Genomic DNA, 26,334 nt, shown 5'->3' with positions numbered 1-26,334 from the left:
ATGTAGTAGCTGTAGAAGCTGTAAGTAGTAATTATATTTGCATGTATTTTTTAAATAGTCAACTGAAGTTATGGATAAAAGTTTGGGGGCTTGTTTGTGTGTTTGCTCTACTGGGAATCAAACCAAGGGCTTTATGCATTCTAGACAAGCACTCTACCAAGGGACCACAGCCACAGCTTCATAAGGATCAGTTTTCAGGCTTGGTAAAGTTAAGAGAGTACTTGCAAAACTGGGTGTGGTAGATCACACCTTTAATCCCAGCACTTGGAAGGCAGAAACAGCAAGTCCAGAACTACATAGAGACCCTGTCTCAAAAAAAACAAAACAAAACAAAACAGGAGAAATACATTTGCTTCTCTTCCAGAGGACCAGTTTGTTTCCCAGCACTCACATGGTAGCGCACAACTGGCTGTATCTCCTATTTCCAGGTGTTCCAAAGCTGCCATCTACCCCTCTCAGGCACTATACACATGTGGTGCTCTTAAATACATGCAAGGCAAAGCACTCATAACACATAAAATAAAAAATAAAACTTGAAACAAATACTTGTGGGTTACATTTTATTTGGAGTTCTAGCTTTGCAGAGGAAAGAATTTAGAATTAGCAATACTGGCCTTCACATTTCTAAGAGTGTTGAAATGTTTTCACAGGTGATGATGAGCAGTCTACACAGATGGCTGCAAGCTGGGAAGATGAGAAAGTGACAGAAGCTTCTTCAAACAATTTTGTGGCTATTAAAATTGATACCAAAAGGTATACTTATGCTTTAATGTTTCATTAGTTTGTAACCATGGTCTATTGTTATTTATGATGATGATACTATTAGACTATTAAGAATGTCAGTTTTGGGGCTGGAGAGATGGATCTGAGGTTAAGAGCACTGGCTGCTCTTTCAGAGGTCCTGAGTTCAATTACCAGCACCCACATGGCAGCTTATAACTGTCTGTAACTCCAGTTCTAGGGGATCTAACACCTTTATACCAATGCACATAAAATGAAGTTAAACAAACTTTTTTTAAAAAGTAAATAAACTTTATTATAAACAACTTGCAAATGAAAATATTTTCATGGGAGCTTAATTTCTGGTTGCCATTTTCAAATTCATTGTTACACCTTGTTAAAAAAAAAAATTCAAGTTTCTCTTGTCTACTACACATCCATGTATCAATGTAACAAAAACTATGAGCTATCAAAATGGATCAGCAGGTAAAGGCACTTGTCATCGAGCCTGAAAACCTGAGTTCAGTCCCCATATCACACATGGTGGAAAGAGAAAACCAACTTCCACAAGTTGTCCTCTGACTTCCACTTGCATGCCATGGTATGCACATGTCTATGTAAACAAGCATACACACACACACACACACACACACACACACACACACACACACACACATTCATCTCTCTCTCTCTCTCTCTCTCTCTCTCTCTCTCTCTCTCTCTCTCTGCATAAGTAAATGAATGTAAAAAAATTGCTGTCCTAGGAAAGATTTGTAGTATCTAGGTTGGAAGAACTTAGAAATGACTATAAAGCTTATGTTGAATCTCTCTGCAACAAGTGATTTTTCCATATCTTCTGGAATCTCTTTTGGGAATGGAGCCATTTAATTTGAAAGGAATAAGGAGATAGCTCACTGAGTAAAGTCATTTGCACCAAGCCTGATGACCTGAGTTTGATCCCCAGAACCCACATACTGGAAGTAGAGAACTGACTCCTATGAAGTATCATCTGATCTCCACATATGCACCATGGAGTACATGCTCACATGAGTGTGTGCACAGACCCTTATAAAGAAATAAGTCCGCTGGGCGGTGGTGGCACATGCCTTTAATCCCAGCACTCTGAAGGCAGAGGCAGGCGGATCTCTATGAGTTCCAGGACAGCCAGGGCTATACAGAGAAACCCTTCCTCAAAGGGAAAAAAAAAAATTACCTGTAAGCTTATAAAACCTTCACTTATTATTTCATATTAACAAAAGTAGCATAAAGCAAATCTGTTTTATAGTTACTGAACTATATAGCTTATGTTTTACCTTGTTTATTTGTGTGTGTGCATGCCTGCTTGAGTCTGTGTATATTCCCCACATGCAGTCAGTGTCTGTGGAGGCCAGAAGGGGGTCTCAGGTCCTCTGAAAATGGAGTAGAAGTATTTGTCAGCTACTTGATGTGGGTGCTGGCATCTAACTGGAATCTTCTGGAAGAGCAGCAAGATCTTAATTGCTGAGCCATCTCTCCAGCCTGTTGTTTTGGTTTTTAGCGTTACTTGGGAATTATGGGATTACTCCCTTTGTTCAGTATCTAGTTGATACTATTCTTAAAAAGTCTTATTCTTGACTCTGTGTGTGTGTTCGCGCACAAGCATTCGTGGTGTGTTTTGCTAGTGATTGAATATGTTTTCCAGTTTTAAATTTAATTATTATTAATTTTAATTATTATTACTGTAGGGGTAAGAGACACACATTTAGACAGTTTTTCTTGATGGATATTTAGGATGTTCTAATCCTTGTCATTCCAGAGTATTATGTTATGCCACTGTATCTTGTTACAGGTTAAGTTTTTTTTATGATTTATGTGTACTATCTTGAGTATTTGCACATATGTCTGTGTACCATATGTATGCTGTACCCAAAGGAGCTAGAAAAGGGTGTTAGATCACCTAGACCTGGAGTTACAGATAGTGTGAGCCACCATGTGGATGCTAGAAGTCAAACCTGGTCCTCTGAAAGAGCAGCCCATGCTCTTAACCACTGAGTCATCTTTCTCTAGACCCCAAGATTTTTTTATTTAGGTATATTTGCTATTATGGAAGCAACATGAGATTTATTTTTTCCCTGAGATGGGTTATCACTTTGTAGTTTTGACTGTCCTGGAACTTACTATATAGACGAGACTGACCTTGAACTCATAAAAACTCATTAAAAATCCTACCTCTGCCTCCCTAGCACTGGGATTAAAGGCAGATGCCACCACACCCATCAAGATAGACTTGTAAACCCAGCCACCACTTTGGGAGTTATAAGAAGGGATTGTTTGATCTGAAAATTATGAAACAATTAAAAAGAACAAAAATGTCTGTGAAATAAAATTCATATTTCTTTCCAGCTTATTCCTGTGACAACAATTTTAATTTTTAAAATATATGTATGATTGGACTGATAAATTTAATGAAATCAACACAGTATTTGGAAAGCAGTTGAATTAATGTTATGATTTTTCTCTTGTTTTTTTTTTTCTACAGTGAAGCCTGTCTGCAGTTTTCACAAATTTGTATCCTTCCATTGGAGAATTGGTTTCATGTATATTAAATTTACTTTTCTTTTTTTAAAAAATTTAAGAATTGTTTAATTTAGGAAAACTTAAGCCTTTTGGTAGAAGCAATGTTGCAGTCTTTTGAGGTAATACATTGTAGCTAATGGCAAAGTAGATGTTTTACTTTTTTTAATTTATTTTTATTTTATGTACATTGGTGTTTTGCCTGCATGTATGTATGGGTGAAGGTGTCAAGTCCCCTGGAAGTGGAGTTTGAGACAGCTGTGAACTATCATGTGGGAACTGGGAATTGAACCCAGGTCTCTGGAGGAGCAGTCAGTGCTCTTAACTGCTGAGCTGTCTCTCTAGCCCCGATGTTTTTCTTTCTTAATGTGAATATTTGAAGAGTAGTATGGAGTAATTTGGTTGAAATGTTAAAAGTAGGTGGCAAAAAGCAAAATGGATATAATGGTGTAGGAAAATGAAATGCATTTTTCACTCCAATATGCTGTATAAACCATTAATCATTTACATGTCACATGTACTAAAGACATGATCTGGTAATTGAGGTGAGAAACATGTTAGTAGTCACATTGTGAAACCGACTTAGATGATGTGTTTTCCTTTGTTATTGTGTTTTATAAAACTTCTTGTTTCAAGCATGAATTATTAGACTTAATTAACCTGTACAGATCCTGTAGTGTGTATTCCATCTAGTTTCTTTATAGGAGACAACGGAATCCCTTTGGAAGTCATAGCAGGGAGTGTTTCTGCAGATGAACTTGTTACAAGAATTCACAAAGTCCAACAAGTAAGAAGGAACCAGAACTTTTTTATGGGGTGGGAGGTTTCAAGACAGGGTTTTTTCCTCTGTATAGCCCTGGCTGTCCCGGAACTAGCTCTTTAGACCAGGTTGGCCTCAGGCTCAGATCCACCTGCCTCTGCCTCCTCAGTGCAGGGATCAAAGTTGTGTGCCACCATACCTGGTGATTTTCCAGTTTTAAAGAAAGTATATTTTATTTTGTTTGTGTGTATATATGACTGGTTGCATGTATGTGCACCACGTGCATTCTGGTGCTCGAGGTGGTCAGAGGGCATTGGATCCCTTGGAACTATGTTATAGGTGGGTGTGACCATCTGATGTGAGTGACCCAAATCCTCTACCAGAGCAGCAAGTGCTGTTAACCTATAAGCCATCTCTCCAGCCCCAGAGATTTTCCAGTTGTTTTGAAATAAATCTTTATTTTTCTGTATTTCATTGAGCTCTATAGTAACCGCCTCCCTTTCATTAAATATTACTAATTTGGGTCATCTTTCTCTTTCTGTTACATTAGTTGGCTAGGGTTTTGTCAATCTTTTGGTTTGGTTTGGTTTGGTTTGGTTTGGTTTTCAAGACAGGGTTTCTCTGTGTGGCTGTCTTAACTTTGTAGATTAGGTTGGCATCAAACTCAGAGATCCTATTGCCTCTGCCTCCCGAGTACTGGAATCAAAGGCATGCACCACCACGCCCAGCCATTAATTTCATCCTTATTATTTCTTGCTATCTACTGTTTCAAGATGTGGATTGTCCGTATTTTTCCGGAACTTTGGAGTGCAAGGCTATTTTTTTAATTTACTTAGTTATTGAGTGTGGCAGGCAACCACAGCACTGAGATTGGTAAAGGTACAGACCTGCCTTTGTGTTTTCAAGGCTTTTGAGTATCAGTCACCCTTCTAGAGGGTTGCCTATGTGAGTATCAAGTACACTCCTAGAACCTCAATTCTCAGACTACAGCTTTGGAGAAGAGAAGAGTGACTCCAGAATTTGGTTCACTCACTGGTCTTAAGTTCAAAACTTTAACCTATGTGTTAATTCTCAGTTGATGAACTCTTTTTTGGTCACTGAGTGTTTGATGATATATCTTAACACATTTCCTAGCCCAAATCTACCACCTGCACTCTTCCCTCCTGCTCTTCACAGCAGTCTGTTTGGACTTTCTTTCACTCAGGGGCTGTGGCAGACCAAGTTGATGCTTCCCAACCTGTGTATGTTTTCTCACCTCAAGCACCTGGGGTAGCTCGATTTTTAACAATAGATATTCTCTGAAGATAATACAGGAGGAGAATTGTGCTCTGACCAGCTTGTAATTGAATTCCATAGTGTGATTTGTTTTGTTTTGAAGAAAGGTCTATGTATAGCCTTGGTTGTCCTGGAACTTGTTATGTAGATCAGGCTGGCTTTGAACCTACAGTGATCCATTTGCCTCTCTGCCTGGAATTAAAGGCTGATAGGCTCCCATGTTCAATCCATAATAAATGTTTTTGGTTTTTTGTTTGTTTGTTTTTCTTTGTCTAGGACTCTGTACTTTCAATTTGTCTTACTGAGAGTTTAGTGTTTCTACTCTGGTGTGTGTGTGTGTGTGTGTGTGTGTGTGTGTGTGTGTGTGTGTGTTATTTCATCTACCATTAAATGGCTATTGAGTTACAATTTCTTTTCTCCTAAGATGCACTCATCAAAAGGTGAAACAGTGACAAATGACAACCAGTCAGAAAGTTCAGTATCTACTCCATCTGCCTCATTTGAACCTAATGACATATGTGAAAATACTGAGTCCAGGAATCCAGAGCTTTGTGAGACACCTGCTGCTGCTGACACAAAGTCAGATACTGCAACAGGTACAGGAAGAGTATTCCTTCACTTCACATTTAAGGATATGCATTAGTCTCACTGTAGCATCCCTGACAGATAATAAATATCAAGTCTTTCCATCGGGCACAATAGTGCATTTCTGTCATCCCAGTATTCAAGAGACAAAGTTAATAGATGATTTATACCTTTTTCCGTTGCATTACATACAGTTTTTGTTTTTGTATTTTTTAATAATTAAGGAGGAGAATGCTCAAGTCATGACAACCCCTCCCAGGAACCTCATGGATGTTCAAACCAGAGACCAGCAGAGGACCTCACTGTAAGAGTAGAAAGGTTTGTTTTTAATTTTGTAGATAGCATTTTGTTTAAAAAATTACAGTTTCCGGTTATTTTGTTAACGTGAATGAAACCCAAATACAAACTAGGGTACAGCTTTTCTGTATCTTTGAAGTTGTCAGTCAGCTATTGATCTGAGCATTTGGTTCTAAGAGTCCTTTTTGGTACATGCATGTGTGTCCATCTGTCGCTTTTGCTTTTATCTCTTTATGCCGGAAGAATAATAAGCTCCAGATGAACAAAAACTTAGCTCGGGCTGGAGAGATGGCTCAGAGGTTAAGAGCACTGACTGTTCTTCCAGAGGTCCTGAGTTCAATTCCCAGCAACCACATGATCGCTCACAACCATCTGTAATGAGATCTGGTGCCCTCTTCTGGCATGCAAGCATATATGGAGGCAGAATGTTGTATACATAATAAATAAATAAATCTTTAAAAAAAAAAAAAAAAACTTAGCTCATGTTATACATATGCACTAAGCTGGGGTTCTGTATAACTATTAAATATCATTTTTTATTGGTGGACCTAATACACATCTCTGGTTCATTGTAGTTTCTAGTTTAGGGTTTTTTGTTTATTTGTTTTGGTTTTGGTTTTTCAAGACAGGGTTTCTCTGTGTAGCTTTGGAGCCTATCCTGGCACTCTCTCTGGAGACCAGGCTGGCCTCGAACTCACAGAGATCCACCTACCTCTGCCTCCTGAGTGCTGGATTAAAGGCGTGCACCCCTAATGCCGGCTGTCCATATATTTTGAAAAAAAAAATTTAAAAAAAAGAAGTGAGCTATGGGAATCAAACTTTGGTCCAATGCAAGAACAGTACGAACTTTTAACTGTTAAGCAGCTTTCCATCTCAAATTTATATTTTTAAGCACTATCAATCAGATAAATCATCAAAAAGTGAGAACTCTAATAGTAAATATAGGATAAAACAGGGTTGGAAAGGGGCTTCTGATAGACTCCTGTGAGTTCATGGATTTCTGTAGGGACAGGAGATGAGCAGGAGGTTATGTTTTAGTTTCTGTATTCCCCTTTGTTTTAGCTATTAAAACTTTTTTGAGACAGTCTGGTATGTAGCCCCTAGCTACCCTCTGTTTCCTAAATGCTGATGTTAAAGGTGTGCACCACCATGCCTGCTGCCCGCTCCAATGAAATTCTTAGTTGTGTTTTGAATGATAGAATCTATCTTGGTGTTTTTTGTTTTTTAAACAGATTAACAAAGAAACTTGAAGAAAGGAGAGAAGAGAAAAGGAAGGAAGAAGAACAGGTAGAGCTCACTTTGTTGCTTGAGGGGATTTTTGATTTGTTGTCCAGTTTAGCAGACCTTGGGTGATACCCTTAGAGCTCAGTGTTGTATTGTGGTGAAGGAAAGTATATGTTCTCTGCATTCAGTTATACTGTATACATTTTAGGGTATTGGTTATTGTTTGTCTGTTTGTCCTGATTGGTATGCAATCCATGCTGGCCCCAAAATCTTAGGGTTGCAATGACTTACCATGCTCACCTGTTTATTTTCTTTTTTATAAATTACCAGGCATAATTGAATAGTCTTTTTCATACTAAGTATCTAAAGGAAGCTGATATAAAATTGCTAGATTTGAGGAAAATCAAATTTGTAGGCATCCTCCTGAATTTTCTAATGTTGCATTCTAGATAGTCATCTTTCTCACAATAATTGTGCCCCATCTCTTTGAGGTCTCATTTAGATAATCCTTTTCTTCTTTCTTTTTGATTATCATTTTTTTTCAGGCCATATAATTGCTTGCCATGTTGTCCTTGGAGGGTAACACATTTGCTGTGGAAACTAAAGACTTGTAATTCTGCTTGGATACAGATTACACTGAGGACACTGCTCTAACAGAGCCATTGAAAAAGTTTATAAGTTGATAGGCATTTGATCATTAATCATGCTGTCAATAAATTTTTTCTTAATATTTTATGTGTATCTAGTTTGCCTGCATGCATGTATATCTGTTACCACTTGCATGCCTGGTGCCTATGGAGGCCAGCAGGAGGACATCAGGTCCTCTGGAACTGAAGTTACAGACAGTTGTGAGCTGTCATGTGGATGCTGGAAATCATATCTTAAGTCCTCAGGAAGAACAGCCAGTGTGCTCAATAACTGAGTCATCTCTTCAGCTCCATTTTTATTTAATTTAATTTGCTTATTCATCTTTTGGTTTTTCAAGACAGCGTTTCTCTGTGTAGCCCTGCCTATCCTGGAATTCACTCTGTAGTCCAGGCTAGTCTAGAACTCAAAAAGATCCACCTGCCTCTGCCTCCAAGTGCTGGGATAAAAGGTGTGCACCACCATCAGTCTTCTTCATCTCCTTTGAAAAACATTACTTTTAATTTTGTGTGTATATGCAGCCCAGTGGACAACTTGCAACAGTCCATTTTCTCTTTCCATTATGTGAGTTCATAGTGTAAACTTTGGTCGAAGGCACTTTCATTTACTGAGCCATCTCTATCTTCTGTGCTTTTTATAATCAGCTTTCCTTACATCAAAATATTCTCTGGGACAGACAATTGAATTATGGTTTTGGTTCATAAAACTTTTCTTTGATTCAGAGAGAGATTAAGAAGGAAATTGAAAGGAGAAAAACTGGAAAGGAAATGTTGGATTATAAAAGGAAACAAGAAGAGGAATTAACAAAAAGAATGTTAGAAGAAAGAAGCAGAGAAAAGGCAGAAGACAGAGCGGCTCGAGAGCGCATCAAGCAGCAGATAGCATTGGTGAGCTTTGTGGTGTTCTCCATTCATTCATGTTGAGACAGCTCTTTTCTGTGTAGCCAATAGATTCCCTGAACTTCTCTTAACTGAACCTGCTAAGTGCTGGGATTATAGAAGTGAGCCACTGGCTTCTAAATTTTTTTAAATGCTTGATTCTCTGACATTTGTGATATGGTTTCTTCGTGTGGGATGACTTTTCAGTCATTACCAAACAGTGCACACAATAGCACATTTTAGTAACTAAAAGAATATAAATCTGGGCTTCCTTTTTTAAAGGAATTATGTATTGAATTGAAATAGTTGAGAAAATATTAACAGATAATTATTTTAATTTTTAATATTCTTTCCCCCCACCTGGCTACTCCTCCAAAAAAAAAAAAAATGTCTTTAAATTTTTTTTCTTTTTTGGTTTTTCGAGACAGGGTTTCTCTGTGGCTTTGGAGGCTGTCCTGGAACTAGCTCTGGTAGACCAGGCTGGTCTTGAACTCACAGAGATCCGCCTGCCTCTGCCTCCGTAGTGCTGGGATTAAAGGTGTGCGCCACCACCACCCGGTTGTTTTGGCGGTTTTGTTGTTTGCTTGTTTTTGATGTGTTTTGTGTATTTAATTACATGTAGGTGTGTGTATCTGCATGTAGACATATGCAGGAGAGTGTAGGTATTCTCAGGAACCAGACATGTCAAATCCCCAGGAATTTGAGTTACATATGGTTGTGAGCGTCCTTTTATCGGTGTTAGGAGCTGAACTCAGGTTCTCTGGAAGAGCAGCAAGTGCTCTTAAGCACTGAGCTGTCTTTCTGGCTACCCAAAACCACTTTAAAGTTGTTTTCTCCATTTTACTTATTTTTTTAAGACAGTCTCACTGGAACATGATATGTATAGACCAGGCTTGGCCTCAGACTCATAGAGATCTGTGAAGTGCTGGGTTTTAAGGTATGTACCACTCCACCCCATCTGTTATTATGAATTTTCTAAGAAAGCACAGCTTTAAAAGATTGTCTAGCTGGGTGTGGTGATTCATGCCTTTAATCCTGACACTCAGTAGGCGTGTAGATGGAACTCTGTGAATTCAAGGCCAGCCTGGTCTACAAAGGGAGTCATGGGCTAGTCAGGACCAAACAGTGAAACCCTGTGTGAAGGAAAAAAAAATCCCAAACAAACAAAGAATTTGTTACTTTATACAGGTCTTAATAAAGCATTATCAGAGAGAGAGAGAGAGAGAGAGAGAGAGAGAGAGAGAGAGAGAGAGAGAGAATACGCTTCAAAGGATTTAGACACAGCCCAAAGTTTGGGATGGTTTTGCAGCAGTTGCTTTCTTTTTTCACTATTTATTTTATGTGTATGCATGTTTTGCATATGTGTATGCATGTTTTGCATATGTGTATGCATGTATACCACATACTTGCAGTGCTCACAGAGGCCAGAAGAGGGTCTTGGGTCCCCTGGGACTGGAGTTTCAGAGGTTTGTTAGCTTCCATGTGGATGCTGGGAACCTGTGTCCTGTGTGAGAACAGTCAGTGCACTGAACCACTGAGCCATAAAAAGCTATTGTATACATATATATGAATATTGTTTATTCATGTGGTCATTCAACAAACACTCGCTAAACATCAACTTTGTGCCAGACTTTTTTCCTGGCTATGGAGCCAGTTCACTCCCTCCCTCCCTCTCCCTCTCTCTCTCTCTCTCTCTCTCTCTCTTTGTAATAACAACTCAGATTCTTGACAGTTGCCTAAATGAAGAAATCAAACAGAAAAACCTCAAATCTTAAATGTGTAAAGTCTGCATGTGAACTTATGGTAATTCATGTATTTGTGTTTATTCCTTGTGTTCAGAAATGTATAGGTTCTGAAAGAAGTAATGTGTCTAATGGTGTTTTACTTCAAAGGATCGTGCAGAGAGAGCTGCTCGTTTTGCAAAGACAAAGGAAGTAGAGGCCGCCAAAGCTGCTGCGTTGCTGGCCAGACAGGCAGAAGCAGAAGTCAGAAGGGAGTCTTCTGCTCGAGACAGAAGGTACTTCTTATTTTATGAAAGTCACCCTGAAATAGCCTGGCATCTGGGGCTGGTTAATGTTTATTTTATTTATTTATTTTTTATTATTTATGTATTTATTTTTATTTGGTTATTTGAGACAGGGTTTCTCTGTGTAGCTTTGGATCCTATCCTGGCACTCGCCCTGGAGACCAGGCTGGCCTGGAACTCACAGAGATCCACCTGCCTCTGCCTTGCAAGTGCTGGGATTAAAGACATGCACCACCAACGCCCGGCATTTTTATTATTTATTTTGAACAGAATCTCCCTATATTGCCCTTGCTAACCTGAAACTCCTTATATAGGCCAGGCTGGCCTTAGACTCACCTGTCTCCTCTTCCAACTAATGGGTTTAAAGGCACCAAGCTGAGCCACCAAGCCCAGCTCCTTTTTATGTGTTTTTTGATATTGGAACAATTGCTAGCTTTCATAATCAAATAGTATGACTGGGTGCACGACTTTAATCACAGCACTTGGAAGGCAAAGGCAGGCTGATCTCTTTGAATTTGAAGCTAGTCTGGTCTACATAGTGAGTCCCAGGCCTGCCAGGGCTAAGATCCTGTCTCACAATACAGAAATGGCTCATCACTTGAGTGCTCACTGTGTGATCTTGAGGACTAGATTTTAGATCCCAGGACCCATGTAACAAGCCCAGAGTCCGCCAACGGAGCAGCCAGGATGGCTACCCTTGCTGACTTACAGGCTAGCTGAGACAATATAGGCCCCAAGTTCGTTCAAAGGAATAGGTGGAGAGTAACAGACATCCCATGCCTTCTTCTGGCCTCTGCCAAGGTACATGAACATACATGCTTGCATATACTCTCCATAGACACATACAAATTAAGTCCATCCCTCTTTGTTTTGTTTTGTGTTCTAATCTAAAAAGGAACTTCCATGGACCCCAGAAAGATGCTGTTGGTTGGTTGCCTTGAAGCTACAGATAAGTCAGCTCACAACCATGGCAGCTGGGACCAAACTCAGGTCCTCTGCAAGAGCAATGAGTTCTCTCAACTCCTAAGCCATCTTCCATTCCTGACTTTTACAAAATTTTTAATTCTGAAATTTATAAGGAATTAGAGAAAATACTTCAAAGTGTATAGTTAATAAGGAATTTATACCTGAGCTATAAAAATCATTTGTATAACTCAACAATGAAAAGATAACTCCTATATGGGGGAAGGATTGGGAAAGCAAGCTGTTAGGCATATGCCTATAATTCTTAACCCTTGGGAATCTCAATCAAGAACACAGCAAGTTTGAGGGCTGCTTGGGTTATATATGAAGTTCCAGACCAACATAAGCTACACAGCAAAACTGTCTTAAAAAAAAAAAAAAAGATTACATTTCATACCCCCTAGGATAACTCAGTTGTAATAGACAGTAACAGTTTGGCATGATTGCACATGCCTTTAATACTATCATTCTGAAACAGAGGTAGACTGATCTCTGAATTCAAGGCCAGAACAGCAAGTGCTAGGCAGGGTCTACACAGTGAGACTGTCTCAATAAAATACATTAACAACAGTAACAAGTGTTGCTAAGGAGGTAGAGAATTTGGAGCCCCTCTGCATTATCAGTGGGTTATAAAATGGTGTAGCCATTTTAGAAAAACATTTGGCAATTCCTCAGAATATTAAACATGGAGTCACCAGGTGACCGAGTACTCACTCTTAGTCATATATCCAAGAGGATTGTCTTGGTTAGGGTTACAATTACTGTGATGAAAGACCATGACCAAAGCAACTTGGGGAGTTAAAGGGTTTATTCAGCTTACACTTCTATGTCACAATTCATCATCACAGGAAGTCACCAGGACAGGAATTCAAATAGGGCAGGAACTTGGAGGCAAGAGCTGATACAGAAGGCATGGATGGGTGCTACTTATTGACTTGCTCCCTATGGCTTGCTCAGCCAGCTTTCTTACAGAATCCAGGGCCACCTGCATGCAGATGGCATTCCCTACAATGGACTGGGTCCTTCCATATTAGTCACTAATTAAGAAAATGCCTTACAGATGGATCTTATGGGAACACTTCCTCAATTGAGGCTCCCTTCTCTTTGATGACTTTAGCTGGTATCAAGCTGACATAAATCCTGCCAATACAAGGATTGAAAATATGTCCACATGGGTGCTGGAGAGATGGCTCAGCATTTAAGAGCACTGACTGTTCTTCCAAAGGTACCTGGTTCAATTCCCAGCACCCACATGGCAGCTCACAACTGTCTGTAACTCTAAGATCTGACACCCTCACACAGACATACATACAGACAAAATAGCAATGCAAATAAAAGAAAAAAAAAGAAAAAGAAGATATGTCCACACAAAAACCTGTATATAAATACTCATGGCATTGAAGAAAGTCAAAGTGTGATCATAAATTACATCAGTTTAAGAGGAGATTCAGCAATAAAAGAATAGTGAACTGATCGAACATTGGATGAATTTTGAAAACATAATGGTGTATGAAAGATCCCATATAATATGGTTCTTTTAGATGAAAGGTTCCAACTAGGCAAATCAGTTAATGGTTGCTAGGTCCTGGGAGAGGAATGGGAGTGATTACTAATAGGCTCAGGGTTATTTTGGGACGTGATAATGAAATATCCTACTGTTAGTGTGATAACTATATGGCTGTGTTTATTGTTTTTGTTTTTGTTTTTTTGTTTTGTTTTTTTTTTGTTGTTGTTGTTGTTGTTTTTTTAAAAAATAGGGGCTGGAGAGACCTCAGCAGTTAAGAGCACTGGCTGCTCTTCTAGAGGTCCTGAGTTCAATTCCCAGCAACCACATCTGTAATGAGATCTGGTGCCCTCTTCTGGTCTGCAGGCATACATGCAGATGGAATACTGTATACTTAACAAATAAGTAAATCTTTAAAAGAGAATTTTTAACATTTATTTTGGGCTTGGGATGGGGTTGTATATGTACCATGTTGTCCATGTGAATGTAAAACAAGAGCTTTCAGGAATTAGTTCTCACCTTCCTCCACAGAGGTAGGCTCTTAGAGTTGAACTTAAGTCATCTCACCAGGCCCTTGTTTTGTTTTTGAGACCAGACTTCACTGGGTATGTAGCCCAGGCTTGCCTGTAACTTGGGATCCTCCTGTTTTAGCCTCTTGGGTGATAGGATTACAGGTTGACAGGCTTGCATGGCAAGTACTTTACCTGCTGAGCCATCTTGCCTGCCTGAAAATGTACATTCTGTTTTCAGCTGAATTTAAAAAAAAAAAAAAAGAAAGAAAGAAAGAAAAAAAGGAAAGGAAGAAAGAACAAACTATTTATGGGGGTGGGAGCAGCATGCTGTGGCACATGCGTGGAGGTCATGACACGTGAAGTCAGTTCTCTCCTTCCACCATGAAGATCAAAGTCATATCATCAAGCTCACCAGCCCTTTGGTTAATAACACTGTTGGAGAATCTGTAGGTGAAGATGCTGACTGCAGCCTGACTTGTTTCTTTTTTCATAGCACCGTTGCAAGAATTCAGTTCCGGCTGCCTGATGGCTCTTCCTTTACAAATCAGTTTCCTTCCGATGCTCTGTTAGAAGAAGCAAGGCAGTTTGCTGCACAGGTGAGTTCATAAAGACATGTGTGGGTATTAAAATCTTTCAGGAGACGCTTCAAAGCAGAACTTGAATGACAGGAAGTAGCCTGAGATAGAGGGGATTCTGACTTGTATTATACATGATGACAGTACACAGTTGGCTCAGAAAGTTCTATTAGCATGCTTGATTAACAAGAGGCATGAAAAGCTAGTGGCCTCTTAGACATCTGATCTGAGGAGTTATCTGTCCTGGAAAGGAAGTGGTTTCTCTTTATTTTCTGATGCTTGATTAGACCTTAGCCATTTTTCTGTTTCCAATACAAAAGATTAGTGTGGGAATACTCAAAATCTAAGTGGCATATGAAATTTGATAACATAGGAAGTAAGATAGGGTAATGTCCAGTACTTGTTATTCTTTTAGTCCTGACTCAATGAATTCTGGTTAAATCAATCTTTAGGATCTAAACTCTTTGTACATACCAGTATTTTTCTCATAACTTCAAGGTTAAAATTAGAAAGTTGGCTACATTTTCATGGGAGCAGCTAACTTCCTTTGTTTGGAGTTTTCCTTCTAATACCTTCTCTAGGGCTGGCTTTGTATATAGGTATTGTTTAAATTTATTTTTTTCATGGAATATCTTGGTGATAGGCCATGCTTTGTTGTCACCCATGGGAGGCCTGCCCCTTCCTGAACAGAGGTGGAAGAGGGCTGGATTAGGGGTGAGGGTCAAAGGGGAAGAGGGAGGGAAGCTGTGGTCAGGATGTAAAATAAATGAAAAAATTTAATATGAGCCCAATGGATGGATATTTTACAATATATTCTTATATTCATAAGGACAATGTAGCCCTATTACAAAAATGAAAAAAGAAAAAGGTTGGAATATTGGATTCAAATCTTTTCACCAAACTACTCAAAATAGTCTCTCCACCATGTTGAGTCACAAGAGAAGATGCCTCAGTGCTGCAGAACCCTACTGAGGTAGTTGTTCATTGCTCTGCTGTCTTGAGGACCCGAACAAGGCATCCCTGCCTTGTCTTATTATCCAAATGGGTTTTTTAACACCTAAAATATGACCACTGTCTTACTTTATTCCAACTGCTACAGGTAAATGGAGGCTGTGTGGGAACAACAGTTCTCTTCTGTGGACCAGCTGGAGGGTTTGTTGGTTGAAAGTGCTTGCTGCCATGCTTGACAACCTGAGTTAGGTGTCCAGGGAGAGAACTGACTTTTTCAAGTGGTCCTCTGACCCCCACACATGTGCTGTGGTGCACACATGTCTCCCCCCCCCCCACTTCCCACACAAAATAAATGCTTTAACGTCTTTAAAAGGCATCTGTGTGTGTTGGTGAGTCATTAACCTAAGTTTTCCAAATGCTAGTGAAGACCCCAGCTGCTGCTAGCTTGGTGAAGACACAGCTGCCACTTTGTTGCTTGTTTTGCAGTACTGTGTGGGAGGTGAGGGAAACATGTGTGCACCATAGCACATGGGGGTGTGGGGGTCCTAGGACCACTTGAAAAGTAAGTTCTGCAAGCACTTTCAGCCAGGGAGCCCTCCAGCTGGTCCACAAAAGAGAACTGGTGTTCCCACACAGTCTCCATTTACCTGTAGCAGTTGGAATAAAGTAAGACTGGTCATATTTTAGGTATCAAAAGCCTTGTTAAACCATTTGGACTTGGTATGTCTCAACTACTTTTTAAAACATGTTTTTTGCTAAGTGATTTTTAAATTTATGTCTAATTGAACTTTGTAAATTAAGGCAACTTTACCAATCATTTCAGAATCTAAAATGATGCATATTGTTGGTACCTTATTTTTTAAAGTCACCTTTTATAAGGTTTAAAATTTACTTCTCTGTTCCAGACTGTTGGCAACACCTATGGTAATTTTTCACTAGCAACCATGTTCCCCAGGAGGGAGTTCACCAGAGAAGACTATAAGAGGAAGCTACTGGATCTAGAGCTCGCCCCCAGTGCCTCCGTGGTGCTTCTGCCAGTATGCTCACAGTTCTGGGTTCTGCTCTTTGGGTTTTCTGTCTGTTCTATTCTTGGTCATTAGACTTGGCAGAAAAGGAAAAAAAGGCTGTGGGTAATTAAAATACAGAGTAGCCAAAATTAGATCAATTTATAGTACATTTATTCTGTGTTTTATAAATTTGCAGGCTAATGTTTTGTAAGGCTTTGATTTTCAACTGTTTGTTATGTAAAAAAAAATAACAGAAGAAAACACTGATTTTTCTCTGTGAACTCTTAGCCTATCATTCTACTGTCTACCACACTAAAAATATATGTATAACATAAAAATAACATTTAATTCTTCAAGTATAGCTTACTTTTTTTTTTTTTTTTTTTTTTGAGACAGGGTCTTATTGTGTCCAAGAGCTCACTGTGTAAACTAGACTGGCCTTGAATTCAAAGAGGTCTTCCTGCCTCTGATTGCCAGGACTAAAATCGTGTGCTACCATGGATCTAATAAGTATAGCACTTTCATCTCTCCAGGAGAAAAGAGGCTCAGGAAGCTAAGATGTTGCCAAGGTCCTACCTGAAGTATCAGCTGGGTCTTTATGTGTAGTTTTCCGTGCCCTAAACTATAGTTGTCATCAACTTGAAACTGCCCTGCAATCAGAATTTCATGGTGTTCACTGGATTTGAAATCTTAGTCTTTTACTTATTTATTTTTCTTTGTTTTTTTTTTTTAAAAAAAAACCTTTAATTAGTGAGACTTTTATTATCAAAGTTGTTAATTTTATTGGCAAAGTTTGCTGTTTTGATTTTTTTTTAAGTTTTTTTAAATTTATGTACAGTGGTGTTTTACCTGCAGGTATGTCTGTAGGAGGGCATTGGAACACCTGGAACCAGAAGCTAGAGACAGTTGTGAGCTGTCATGTGGGTGCTGGGAATTGAACCCTGGTCCTCTGGAAGAGCAGCCAGTGCTCTTAACTGCTGAGCCATCTCTCCAGCCCAAAGTTTACTTTTCTTAGAAACATCTGGTTCACAGCTAGAGAGATGGCTTGGCAATTAAGAGAAGGTACTGTTCTCCGAGATAACACTGGTTAAGTTCCTTACACACACATAGCAGCTCACAGCTGTCCAGTTCCAAAGGATCTGATGTTCTCTTCTGATCTACCTGGGCACCAGGCACACATGTAGTACACATACATAACAGGTAAACCATTAGTACACAATAAAAGAAGACTTTCTTTTCTTTTCTTTTCTTTTCTTTCTTTCTTTCTTTCTTTCTTTCTTTCTTTCTTTTTTTTTTTTTTTTTTTTTTTTTTTGAGTTGATTCAGCCAAGTTTGGTGGCATACTCCAGCATGTGGGAGGCAGAAACAGGTGGATCTCTCTGTGAGTTGAAGGCCAGTCTGGTTCACATAGTGACTTCTGGGCAGTGTGTGTTGCACTGTGAGATGGAGAGATGGCTCAGCAGTTAAGAGCACTTAACCAGCTTTGGTTGCTAGTGTCCACATGGTGACTCACAACTATCTCTAACTCCAGTTCCAGGGGATTTCATGCCCTCTTCTTACCTCTTTGGGCTCATGCACACATGTGATGCACATGCATGCATTAAAAAGCACACACCACACATAAAATTGTTTTAAAAAGTAAAAACAGCTGGGCAGCAGTGGTGCACGCCTTTAATCCCAGCACTTAGGAGGCAGAGAAAGGTGGACCTCAGTGAGTTCCAGGATAGCCAGGACTACATAGTGAGAGCCATCTTGAAAAATAGAAAGAAACAAAGACAGACAGACAGCTCTAGTAGTCCCCATGAATAAAAGATGACCGTTTTTACTTCCTTAGACTGAGACAAAGTCAGTAAATAGACTCCAATTTTCAGGTAGAAGAAGCTTCTAAACCTGAGTGTGATTTGATTGTGCTGATAGTCTTTACTTGCTTGTTTACTTCTCATTTTTTAAATTTCTAGGCAGGACGGCCAACCACATCCATTGTCCATCCTTCCAGTGGAGACATCTGGACATTACTGGGGACGGTGCTCTATCCATTCCTGGCCATATGGAGACTAATTAGCAATTTTTTATTTAGTAATCCTCCTCCTGCACAGACTTCAGTAAGAGCCACATCTTCAGAGCCTTCAAACCCTGCATCATCCAACAAGTCAGAGAAAAGGTATATGTTCTTGCTTTCTCTGTTGGTAAGATACCCAAGTCATGTCCAGTAGCTTTCTTACTCCTCTGTGCTAGGAAAGCAACTTTCTCCCCACCCCCCACTCCATTCACTCAACTCTCTTTATTCCATAATTACCAGTACAAGTTTTCCTCCCTTGTATATGATCTCTCTCTTGCTAGCCAATATGTTGCCCTGACTGGCCTAGAACTTGTTATGTAGATGAGGCTGGCCTCATACACACAGCCTGATCTGTTCCTTCTCCTTTCTCTGCTTTCCCAGTTGCCAAGATTAAAGGTTTGTGCCACCATACCCATCTTGTTACCAGCCATGTTTTGCCTAGTACAGTGCTACTGGTTACTTAAATCTTGCATAATTTCTTTACAGGAAACTGTGTATGGAGGATTTTAATCTGATTTTTCTTTTATCTACTGGCTGATTTTCTTGTCTGGGTCACTCAGAAGTAAATCACACTGAAAAAAAAACTAAATACTCCCTTGAATATGGTGCCTCTAAGCCAGACTTGTTGGGGTACATAGTAATTTCTGGCATTTGAGAGCCTGGTGGGCAGACAGGTGGAGAGTGGGGATCATGAATTTGAGTTCTTTCTGGGCTACACAGTGAAACCCTGAGCCACACAGGAAATGAAAAACAAGAAAAGAAAAAGAACAATGATGCCTTCAGACTTACCTTTAATTCTTTAACTACAAGGCCTTATTTTCATTGCAGATCAAAGATTTGGTTGAACAGACAGCACTGATAGCTCTAGTCCATACTCTGATGGCATATTCTAAATATCTTAACAGGAAGTGTTGTCAAGAAGGTGAGGGTAAACCATCTCTGACAAATGATGCTTTTTCTTGTTAAACACACTCTCAGCATTTGTCTTGAAGTGGGTGAGGTGTTTTGAGATGCAGGGTTCCATATAGCTCAGGCTGGCTTAGCTGTCTATGACTTTGAATTCCTGCTCCTCTTGCCTCGATTTCCCAAGTACTGGAGTTGTAGTTGGGCCTATGATAGACATTGTAGCAAATCTTTCAGCCCTGGGAGCCATTCCTCTACTGTCTGGAGAGACCTAGTCTGATGTTCCACTGACTGGATGGTGCTTTGTCTGAATACTGTGATTAGCTGATATGGCCTTTATCTTGAGTGTTAGGCAACAAGATCAATAACACCCTTAGTGTTGCTGCAGAGTGGGTGGAAATATTTAATTCTGTAGTTATTATAGTATGGGATAGGATGCAATGTGAACTGTTAATACTTTTCTCAAGTGAGGGAAAGGGGCTTGAGTTTGAGACTGGGTAGAGTGTGTATGTGAAAGGGTTAGGCTTTATGTTCCACCATCTTTCCATTTTCTGTTGTTAATAAAATTCTTTAAACTTGTGGTGGCGGTGGCGGCAGCACATTCCTTTAATTCCCATACTTGGGAGCCAGAGGCAGTGGGATCTCAGAGTTTAAGGCCAGCCTGGTCTACAGAGAGAGTTTTTGGGACAGCTAAGGCTACACAGAGAAACCCTGTCAAACAAACACATTCTTTAAACTTAAACTCTTTCCTTCCTGTTTGTTCTTGGTTATAAGCCATTGGTAAAGGATGCAAATGGCTGACGATTTCTATCAGGTAAAGTACAGCTGGAGCTTTGTATATCTTCTAGGGTGGTCTGTAAGTTTTATCTTAGTATGTGTGTCAGCTTGTATAAGGTGTTTACATATAGTTAGCAAATGACCATGTTCGGAGGTTTAGTAAGTCATCAGAAAAATGAACAATATGATTTGGCTGGTTTGACTTAGAGAACTGAGAAGATTAAATTATAAAAGACTAATAAGATTGATTACTGCAGAAGATACAGATATCACCCATAAACTTCATTGTTGAGCTAAAAACTATAGTTAACAGTGCTATATTAGCAGAAATGTGAAGAAACAGCTGTGTATTGTTTGTATTTTATGTCACCTCCCTCTTCTCCCTCTTTTTCATATCAGGGAACCAGTCCGAAAAAGAGTGCTGGAAAAACGAGGGGAGGACTTTAAAAAGGAAGGGAAAATATACAGACTGAGGACTCAGGATGATGGCGAAGACGAGAACAACACTTGGAATGGAAACTCTACGCAGCAGATGTAGTATAGTGAGCACAGTGTGTACAGTCATCACTGTTTCCCTTAGGGTTCCACTCCGCTAGACTTCTGCTGGAGAAGTGGGTCTGCTTATGTTTTCAGAACATGTATACAGTCTTTATTTCTGCTTAGAGGTTATGAGTTAAAGTTGTTTAACCTGAAAAGTCAAACATGAAACAGCTGGATGCTGGGTCCTTGAATAGGGTAACCAGCTGCTCGCCCAGCCACCTACCAGTTCCTACGCAAACTTTACAGCTCTCTAGCCTGATGTTTCATTTAGACTACTTTTTGCTGCAAGACTTTTAAGCCACACAACGTAATTGGTATGTCACTGGGTAATCTGACCCTAGAGCACTTCAACTAGCTAATCAGGTGATAACCGATGTTTAGCATTTCTCTTTGCACTCAGCAGCTGCAAACAAAATCTTGTAGTTTTTGATCTTACTTAAACCTTGAATAAAAAAAGTTTTCCAAAAATGAGAATAATCTTATTTTTGCTGTAAGCATCTTTCTGTTGTACAGGGCTGTATCAAGGTCACTTTGTCTGACTTTTCTCCTCCCAGTGCTGCCCTGAAGATGTCAGCAAAATAACTGACTCCCTTCCCTTAAAAAAGAAAAATCTAGGGATTCTAGATCTTAAGGGACACCAGGTTTCAAGTGTTCTAGGTCATTGATGCATTTGTTTGCTTTCTAATCTGTTCTAGTCGATGCGGAACAGTTGAGAATGACTAGTCTGCAGTTTAGTTTACACACTCACATTGGTACTAGTTGCACATTCAGCAATCACTTCTAGGACCCAGGTGTGGGATTAGGGTAGAGTGCAAAGACACCCCTTCCTACACTGTGGTTATTCCTAAGAGTTTGGAAGACATTCTCTAACTTACTGCTTCTTCCACTAAAAGTCGTGAGGTTTGAAACATGGGGTATGTATAACCATTCCTCTGTTCTTAGAGTGCCTGTGTGTCAGGGAACCCTGACTTGGACTTGTGATAGGAGGAGGAACTATCTTCCCTGTGGGATAATAGGCTTGTGAGATGATAGTACTGGCAGGAAACAGAGGAGCTGCTGAGCTGCTGGGGTACAGAACCTTTCTGAAAACATGCCCAGAGCTTTAAATATTTCCATACTTTGACACAATAACTTTTTCTAAGTAGTGATCATCATTGCAAAAGTTTAGTTATGTATAGAGCTAATTAGTAGCTAACTTCAAAACTGAAAACAACTAAACACCCTCTGTGGACATAATTTCTGTTGAGAAACGGTACATACTAATGCAACACTTGGCATGTTTACTGAATGCCTGCTGTGTGTTAGTGAAAAGAAGGTAGGAGACATAGCATAGGCATAGGATGAGTCCAGCTTTGTAAGTTTTGTATGTAGAGGACAGTGTGTTAACATGTATGTAAAGAAAAAGAAGACATTGTTAATGGATGGCTATATGTCCTAGTTCTCCTGTACTCTTAAATTTTTCCAGTCTTCTGCATTGATCATCGTTTTGCCAGGTGTAGTGGCTCACACTTAAAATCCCAGCACTTAGGAGTCAGAGGCAGACTGAGTTCAAGGCCTAGCCTGGTCTACATAGCAAGTTCAAGCCAGCCAGGGCTACAAGGTAAAACCTTGTCTCAAAACAACAACAAAAATGTGAGCTTTTAAATTTTTCTAGCAACCATCTCATTTAAAATCCAGTCTTCTAAAAATGCAGCAAGCTGGGTGTGTCATCTCATGTCTGTAGTCTGAGTACTTGGGAGGAGGAGGCAGGAGTATCAAAAGTTCAAGATTATCCTCAGGTACAGGTTCAAGTCCAGCCTAGGCTGAATAAGATAGCAATAGTAAGGCAATATATGATTTAAAAAAAAAAAATACTTTCAAGTGGGTATGAATCCTGGAAAAACATTAAGTACCTCAAGTTTGTCTTGCAGAAAATCAAATACAAATCTTCAAATGTATATAATTCATGTTTCAGTAAGAGGATTCCTTCTTAACTTTAGCTCTTACAAAAGTACACATGGTTGAAAAAGCTCCAAAATATAAGAAAATGGTGTCTCTGTCCTGGCATCTACCATTCCCCAAGATAACCTCTATTAATAATTTCTAATGTAATTTTCAGAAAAATTTTATGCATATAAGCAAATATGTAATCTTTATTTTTAAATAAATGGGATCATATTGTATGTACTACCCTGTATCTTGCTCCTTCCTTATAGTCTCGAAGATCTTGACCTGTCCACACACAGCTAGCTGCCATTCTTACTATTGTCTGTAGCATTTTGACAAACGTAAGGCCCCAACTGATTACCCACCATTGGTTGTATTCTATGCTTATTAAAAATTACTTGGTTTGAGTCAGACAGTGGTAGCACACACCTTTAACCCCCAGCACTTGGGAGGCAGAGGCAGGTGGATCTCTGAGTTCAAGGCCATCCTGGTCTACACAGTGAGTTCCAGGGCAGCCAGGACTACACAGAGAAACCCTCTCTCGAAAAATGGAAACAAACAAAAATGGAAACAAACAAACAAACAAAAAAAGTTGGTTAGACCAGGTATGGTAGCAGAAGATTTTCATCCCAGCATTATGGAGGCAGAAGGAGGAGAATCTCTGTTTGAGGCCAGCCTGGTCTACACACTGAGTTCCAGGCTGACTCAGGTTACACAGTAGGACCATCTCTCTAAAACAAAACAAAAATTGCTTGTTTGGGTTTTCTGTTATACCTGAAGGGCCGATGTACTCTGACTGAGAAAGGGAACCATGGGATATGGTTTGCTACTTTAAAGGATATTTGAGGTTTGGATTATGAGAGATGCCAGGTGAGCTCTTTAAAGGATGTATGATGACATACTTCTCCATAAGTGTGTGAGATTAGATCCCACCCCTATGACATCTGTGCCATCCTTCATCTTTGTCAACACTCTAGATGAAAGTTATGTGTAATGTATATGCACTGTTGATCTTGAATGAACATGGACTTTGGGGGTGGGGGTTGAGACAAGGCCTCCCTCATTTAGAAACTGTCTTCCAGTTTTACTTTTGTATTTTTCCTACTGTTTTGTAGAAACTCTGTGCACATAAGAAAACCCTTTACACCAGGCAATGGTAGATCTCTATAAGTTCAAGGCCAGCCTGGTCTACAGAGCGAGTGCCAGGACAGATAAGGCTACACAGAAACCCCGTCTCAAAAAAAGAAAAAAAGTCCTGACTGCCAAGCTAGAACCTTTGAATAAGATTTTTTTAAGATAATATATATGGATGGGTGTTTTGCCTACATGTATTTTTGTGTGCCATATGCATGCAATGCCCACAGAGGCTATTAGATTGCCAAAAGAGATCACTGGATCCCCCAAACTCAAGTTTGAGACAGTTGTTAGCTGCTATATGGATTCTGAGAATCAAACCCGAGCTTTTTTTTTTTTTTTTTTTTGGTTTTTCGAGACAGGGTTTCTCTGTGGAGTTTTGGAGCCTATCCTGGCACTCGCTCTGGAGACCAGGCTGGCCTCAAACTGCCTCTGCCTCCTGAGTGCTGGGATTAAAGGCATGCACCACCAACGCCCAGTCCTAGAAAAGCTCTTAATGCCATGTCTTCAGCTCCCTGGATAGGAAACTTCTATGGGTATACCTTAGGTTAGGAATGCTTGTAAGAAACAAAACTATAGACATAATCACTCCTACTTATCTTTTAAATTTTTACTGTTTTATATGTATGGGTATCTTGCCAGCATGTATGTTTGTACATCACAAGTGCCTGGTTTCCAGGGATGCCCAAAGAGGGCATTGGAGCCCCTGAACTGGAGTTACCAGCTGCCGTGTGGGCACTGGGAATCAAACTCAGGTCCCCTGAAAGAGCAGCCAGTGCTCTTAATTGCTGAGCCATCTCTAACCACACAATAATCTTTTAAAATTAGCTAAAAACTGGGGGTAAGGGGCTAGGAATTGAACCCAGATCTTTGAATCTGATAGGCATGTGTTTGCCACCATGCTACTATCTATGTCCCTGACCTCTGCTGTCCCCATTCCCTGCTCCCTCTCACCCCCAATCAGGATTTCACGATGTGGTTGTGGCTGGCTTCAAATTGGAGAGCCTCCTGCCCCTGCCTCCTGAGTACTAGGATTATAGACAGACATGTACTATCATAAGCTAGAGCTGCTTTTTATTTTTATTTATTCATTGAGTTAAGTGTCTACCATCACTGAAATGAGCACACAGAACCACTAGACAGTTCAGTCATTTCCACAGGGGTACCTTGCAGGCTTCTCAGAGTTCACAGAGAAATTGCTGGTACTGATTCCCTTGAGAACTTGAAAACTTCAAGATGGAAATCACCTCCCACAGTGCAGGAGGCCTTGATGAGGAGGTCCCCTGTGGGCAGGAGTCTGTGCTAGCAGACCTGTCCAAAGAACCCGGCTTCTCACTCAACTGAGGAGGTGGTGACTTGTCAGAAGGAGGAAATTGGACTCAGGTTGTGGTGATTTGGCTGTGTTTCCCGTTGCTTGGAGCGCTTGCAGTATTTGTAGAATAGAAATGCCAAGCTACAGACTGCAAGTAGCAGAAGAGCGAAGAGCACATACAACGCCGTCTGTGCTTCTGTTTTGCCCAGCATCAGCCCCAGGAAGGGCACGTCTGCCTTCACTGGGCTGCCAGTGGGTCCAGCTTCTAGGAGAGGACAAGAGAGGCTCAGCTCAGGCTCTGGTATTATTAGCTCCCAGACTGCCACAGCTTTGGGAAGGTCCCCTAAACCTGCAGTCCAGAGGCTGCATAGTATCTACCCCTACCCCGTACCCCTGCCCCAACATACAGAGCAAAAGCAAGTTCATCGCTGTGGTGTCAGCATGGGTCCCCTTCACTGTTGTGTTGTTTTTTATTATTGTGGCCATGTGCATACCATGATGCTCGTGTGGGGGCAGAGGACAACTTTCAGGAGTTCTCTTCACTTTGGGTTCCTAGTATTGAACTCATACCATAGTGCTTTTACCTACCGATCCGTGAGCCATCTCACTGTGCCCCCACACCCACACCCTTTTTCCCCAGAGACTGGTCACATGTAGCCCAGAGAGGCCTCAAGCCAGTTAGGTAGCCATGGATGACCTTGAACTTCAAATTCTACTGCCTCTGTCTCCTCAGTGCTTGGATTACAGAGCTATGCCACGGTACCCTGTTTGTGTGGTGCTGGGTATTGCACCTCCATCACTGTGGACATGCTAGATGAGCTCTCTACCCACTAAGCCACATCCCGCGCCCTGTTTTAAGTATCATTTTGGGCAACTAAACTGGGATAATGGTCTTTTATTGTCATAGCCATTTACATTATTTTAGTCACCCAATAAGTACTAGCCCCAGTGTTTATACAATCTTTTAACTTGACCTAGAAACTGCCTGGAAGCCTCTGTCCTTCTCAAGGAAGGTGCCACAGTAAGTTAGAGGTAGGACTAGAGGAATCTAGATTTGCTCTTTCCTACAGCAGAGCCCAGTCTCTAGGGGTAGGCAGGCTCTGGAGAGTCCTGTAGCAGACCAAAGGTTCCTGGAGCACCTGCTAATAAATGAAGGAAGAGAACAGAAAGGTAGAAGAAGGCCAGGAACTAGAGGAAGGTGGGTGGAAA

The 26,334-nt window shown here is 40.3% G+C and overlaps 2 protein-coding genes across 3 annotated transcripts in view; one reads left to right on the top strand and one right to left on the bottom strand.

Annotated features, from left to right (window-relative positions):
* The window catches only part of Ubxn4 (UBX domain protein 4), a 30,775-nt gene extending 7,855 nt beyond the window's left edge, over positions 1-22,920 (top strand). Inside the window, exons 2-13 of the mRNA XM_027417741.2 lie at positions 651-753; positions 3,239-3,267; positions 3,942-4,060; positions 5,733-5,904; positions 6,118-6,211; positions 7,423-7,477; positions 8,782-8,946; positions 10,830-10,954; positions 14,436-14,538; positions 16,374-16,505; positions 18,433-18,635; positions 20,613-22,920. Of these exons, the coding sequence (XP_027273542.1) occupies positions 651-753; positions 3,239-3,267; positions 3,942-4,060; positions 5,733-5,904; positions 6,118-6,211; positions 7,423-7,477; positions 8,782-8,946; positions 10,830-10,954; positions 14,436-14,538; positions 16,374-16,505; positions 18,433-18,635; positions 20,613-20,751 (1,439 nt within the window). The 3' untranslated portion in view covers positions 20,752-22,920. The remainder of the gene's footprint in view (positions 1-650; positions 754-3,238; positions 3,268-3,941; positions 4,061-5,732; positions 5,905-6,117; positions 6,212-7,422; positions 7,478-8,781; positions 8,947-10,829; positions 10,955-14,435; positions 14,539-16,373; positions 16,506-18,432; positions 18,636-20,612) is intronic.
* Positions 22,921-24,921: 2,001 nt separating this feature from the next.
* Positions 24,922-26,334, bottom strand: part of Lct (lactase) — a 40,358-nt gene continuing 38,945 nt past the window's right edge. The window contains exon 17 of one of the 2 annotated variants that reach the window (XM_027417739.2): positions 24,922-25,390. In XM_027417739.2, the coding sequence (XP_027273540.1) occupies positions 25,173-25,390 (218 nt within the window). In that variant the 3' untranslated portion in view covers positions 24,922-25,172. The remainder of the gene's footprint in view (positions 25,391-26,334) is intronic. The other variant, XM_027417740.2, reaches the window with a different exon arrangement.

Source organism: Cricetulus griseus, chromosome 5 (genome assembly GCF_003668045.3).
Source record: "Cricetulus griseus strain 17A/GY chromosome 5, alternate assembly CriGri-PICRH-1.0, whole genome shotgun sequence".
NCBI classification, from domain to species: domain Eukaryota; kingdom Metazoa; phylum Chordata; class Mammalia; order Rodentia; family Cricetidae; genus Cricetulus; species Cricetulus griseus.
Note: the sequence above shows the minus strand (reverse complement) of the source record. Positions and strands in the feature narration are given on the sequence as shown.